Source organism: Acanthisitta chloris, unplaced genomic scaffold (genome assembly GCF_000695815.1).
Source record: "Acanthisitta chloris isolate BGI_N310 unplaced genomic scaffold, ASM69581v1 scaffold10739, whole genome shotgun sequence".
In the NCBI taxonomy this organism is placed as follows: domain Eukaryota; kingdom Metazoa; phylum Chordata; class Aves; order Passeriformes; family Acanthisittidae; genus Acanthisitta; species Acanthisitta chloris.
In genome coordinates, this window is record NW_008693104.1 from 1 (window position 1) to 4,337 (window position 4,337).

Sequence of the window (4,337 nt, forward strand, 5' to 3'; positions counted from 1 at the left end):
TCCCGGCCACACCGCCTCCCGCAGCAGTCGGGAGGGCTGCGGGCTGCGGCCGTGCGCGGGAACGGTGGATCACCTCCCGGCTTGAGTCGTCTGTGTGCTCTCAACAGACTTGTCTCAGTTCCCGTAAACTGCTTTTCAAGGCAGATGTTCTTTTATTTTCCTGCTTGAAATGGCATCTAGCAGCCTCAACTCCGTCGTAACAAACGTGCCTGGTGCATGACTTGGGTTATAGACACGGTGGGATTTGGGGTTTGGAAGATCTCATAAATCATATGTATGTAGATACCTGTTTGGGCCCTATTTGTAGGATCTCATAAATCGTATGTATGTAGATACCTGTTTGGGCCCTCTCTATTGCCATCATTATCTTATTTGCTTCTGTGTAATTCCACATTCCTTCTACAATTTTAGAATCTTAGATTACAGCTGGTGGTTTGAAATTTTATGTGGCATCCTTCATTTTCCATTGTGTCTCTCACTGTGCCTGTGTTAACAAACATTTGGTGTTACTGTTCTTCATTTTCCATTGTGTCTCTCGCTGTGCCTGTGTTAGCAAACATTTGGTGTTACTGTTCTTAGTAACTTGTGGATCTTTCTTACAGCTCTATAGGTTCTGTCTCTGGGGTTTGGGATATTTTCTTGGTTAAAGCAATGCATGTCTTCTCATGTGCATCTTTGCAGGGACATCTCTTAACTCTCAAAAGGGTCGTGTTTGTCTTGCAGATTCCGACTCTGGATCTGACTCAGATTCTGACCAGGAGAACGCCGGCTCTGGCAGCAATGCTTCAGGAAGCGACAGTGAGCAAGAGGATGACAGGGAGGCAATAAAACCCAGCAATAAGGAGTTATTTGGAGATGACAGTGAGGATGAAGGGGCATCCCGTCACTCAGGGAGCGACAACCACTCTGAAAGGTCCTACAATCGCTCTGAGGCTTCAGGACACTCCGAGCATGAAGACAACGACCAGTCAGATGTGGACCAGCACAGTGTGTCAGAAGCTGCTCATGATGATGATGAGGATGATCGAGGTCATGGCTCCGATGAAGGCAGTCACCATTCAGAGGGAGATGGGTCTGAAAAAGCACATTCAGAGGATGAGAAGTGGGGCAAGGAGGACAAAAGTGATCAGTCGGACGATGAGGAGAGACAGCAGAACTCTGATGATGAGGAGAGGCAGCAGAACTCTGAGGATGAGGAGAAAGCACAGAACTCTGATGAAGATGAAAGGCCTCAGGGGTCTGATGACGAGGAAAGACTGCAGAACTCAGATGAGGAGAAAATACAGAACTCTGATGATGAGGAGAGGCCACAGGTGTCAGATGAGGAGAAGATGCAGAACTCAGATGACGATGAGAGGGCGCAGCATTCCGACGAGGAGAAGATGCAGAACTCTGATGATGAGGAAAGGGCCCAACACTCCGATGAGGAGGAGCAAGAGCACAAATCTGGTAGGGCTGAGCACAGGAATAATGATTTGCTGCTGGTTTTCTCTCTCTATTGTTTTGTTTACATTGGCTTGAAAAGATTCAGACTCAATGTAAAGGCATTAATTATGTAGCTTTCAACTATAGTCATCTATGTCCTATTTTTTTTCATGCAGCACTTTAAAATTCTTTTTCATCTGAATCAGCTTATTAATACAAAGGAATTTTAAAATTTGTGGACCAAAACTTTTTAACTTGCTGAGAATAATTATGCTCCTTAGAGTCTGCAAGGGGCAGCGATAGTGAAGATGAAGTTCTGCGAATGAAGCGAAAGAAACCGATTACATCAGATTCAGAAGTGGACAGTGATGCCGAAGGACAGAAAGGTAAGTGGTGGTGGTGTTTTGTGGGGTTTTGGCTCATTTAATTCTCATCTGAAGTGCACCATTCATCTGCCACGGGGATTGATAAATTGATGGCACTTGCTGGTTGGTGTAACTATATTGCCATGGAAATAGTGAAACAGAAAGCAGGAATTCTGTGTGGGGAGGTACAAGCTGTATTTCTGCTGATTCTCTTTAGTTAGCTCTGTCAGGTTTGCAGTTTTCTCCACGAGCTTTTCATTTGCCAATGATTTTTGTTACATTTTTACTGAAATATGTTCAAAAATTGTTCCTCTAATCAGAGCAGCTCAGGGAGCCTGTACTGTGTTTTGTGATGGTTTGTCTGGCTGAGAAAGAGGTGTTGACTTTCTGAGAAGTAAAACCTTCAAATGTGTAATGAAATTGCTGTTTACTTATGTTCAAATTGTTTTCTTGAGTGAGGATTATCTTGCAATCTTAATTTCTCGGTTGACTTTTTTCAGCTAGATTCCCTTATTTGATAGAGCCTTCCCAGGAAAACATACGTTGAATCCTTAGCTTAAACATACATGGAAAAACTGTTTTTCAGGATAAGAGAGTCATGTGTGCTTCCTAAACATTTGCAATTTTTAACCTTTGGAGGTGATGTAGAGTGTTAATAGAAGTGAGGGGCATGGTAATGGTTTGTTTCCTGTGAGTGTACATCAGGGCTGTGTGTGTGCATGTATATGTGTTTTGACACAGAACTTTTTCTGCTCAAGAGCATGCAGATGTCATGGATCTGTTTGGAGGTGCCGATGACATTTCCTCAGGGAGTGATGGAGAAGACAAGCCACCAACCCCAGGACAGCCCATTGTGAGTAGGCTTGCCTTTTGAGATAATGAACATGCCATTCCTCTCATGCAGAAACTGATAGAGTTTGCTAATATTGTAGTGAAAAAAAGAGTAATAACATTAACTAATTGCAGATCATTTTGCCCCAGCTGAAAGAATTATTCAAGTTTTATACATAGCAGTACCAGATGGATTCATTTATCTGCCTTCTCCCACCCCTGCTCTGCTTTTGTACTTGGAGGAAATATAAAGAGTAGTTTTGATTGACCTCAAGTACAATAGGCTATAAAAAAGCCACAGCTGTCCTTCGTACCTTACTGCAGCTATTTGAAAAATATTTCCATTTTGATGATAATTTGATTTTCATCTCTTTATGATAATACATAAAAATACCTTTTTTAACCTGGGAGAAGTTGTCCCCTATGTACTCTCCAGTGCTTAGCTGAAAACTGTTGTCTCAGCTCCTTTGCTCTTCTTAATGTCTTTGGGCTCTTGAGTTTGCACTGGTATTTGAAGTCACTTTAAGTGACACATGAAAATGCTGAGTTGAATTGCTTTCAATAAAAATGTATAACTTCTTTTTACCCAAAGCTTCCTGAGTTCTCTCTGTGCATATGAATGACATTTTTTTAAGCCAAATGCAGGTGCTCATTAGAGCAACAGTAGCCAGATAGACTTTTGTTCACTTATGCTTCTATTCTCCTTTTTTCATTAGGATGAGAATGGACTGAGTCAGGAACAGCAGGAAGAAGAGCCTATTCCAGAGACTAGAATAGAGGTAGAAATACCAAAAGTAAACACAGACTTGGGTAATGATTTGTATTTTGTGAAGCTACCCAACTTCCTCAGCGTGGAGCCCAGGTAATTGCACACTAAATACCTGAATGATAAGTTCTTTTAGTGTTTCCCTGTGTTGCTTTTGTTTCAGTAAGACAATGAAATGTGTTTGCCCTGTTTGAAATGGTTGACATTAAGATGCACACTTTGGGTTGCGATCAGTCAACAGTAATATCTATTGTTATCTAATCAGGTGCTGAGTAATTGTGTTATGAGCTTGGGTGTCAACTTGATTAAATAACTCTTGGTAAAAAAACAAAGTGTGATTGAATTGAAAGCACATGGTATCAGTTGAACTTTAAGCATAAGTTCAGGCTCTCAGAGATGTGAAAGGCAAATGTACAGGACCTTTATGCACTTCTGAATGATTAAAAACACGTTGAATTTTAGAATAAGGCCTTTTTTATTTCTGTGTGCCAAACGATCTGTGCCAAATGTCCTGTTTAGCTATGAAGAGGCTGGTTACTTGTTTTCCTATTTACCTAACCCAGGCTGAAAACATTTACTGGAATTCATAAGGAGAAGTGAAATGAAATATGAGCAGTTGTTTGCAATGCTAGGTTTGCCCTAAAGGCCTCTTCCAGCACTTGTAGCAAACTGCTGTTAAATCTGTCTCTGTGAGTGTTTCGTTAAGCAACTTCATTGCATTGTTCAGCTGGCAGCATGGCCTTGTTTCTGTCACACCTCAGTTAAATCATTCCTGGCTTTTGAGCTACAGACTGTTTCAGGAGAGAACTGTTAAGAATCTGGTTAGTGGCAGGAATCAGTGAGAGAAATCCTGGTGGTCTTTTGGGGTCAGACAGGACTGAGAATAGAATTGCACGGTAGCAGAGTTTATCACTTTGTCTTGCAGCAGCCTGGAAACTTAGGAAGGAGTC

The 4,337-nt window shown here is 41.7% G+C and overlaps 1 protein-coding gene across 1 annotated transcript in view; it reads left to right on the top strand.

The window, feature by feature from the left end:
* Positions 1–723: 723 nt before the first annotated feature.
* LEO1 (Leo1, Paf1/RNA polymerase II complex component, homolog (S. cerevisiae)) overlaps positions 724–4,337 on the top strand; it is a gene marked incomplete at its 5' end in the record, with an annotated part of 9,285 nt that continues 5,671 nt past the window's right edge. Inside the window, 4 exons of the mRNA XM_009082951.1 lie at positions 724–1,449; positions 1,707–1,811; positions 2,549–2,643; positions 3,338–3,483. Coding sequence (XP_009081199.1) covers positions 724–1,449; positions 1,707–1,811; positions 2,549–2,643; positions 3,338–3,483 — 1,072 coding nt within the window. The remainder of the gene's footprint in view (positions 1,450–1,706; positions 1,812–2,548; positions 2,644–3,337; positions 3,484–4,337) is intronic.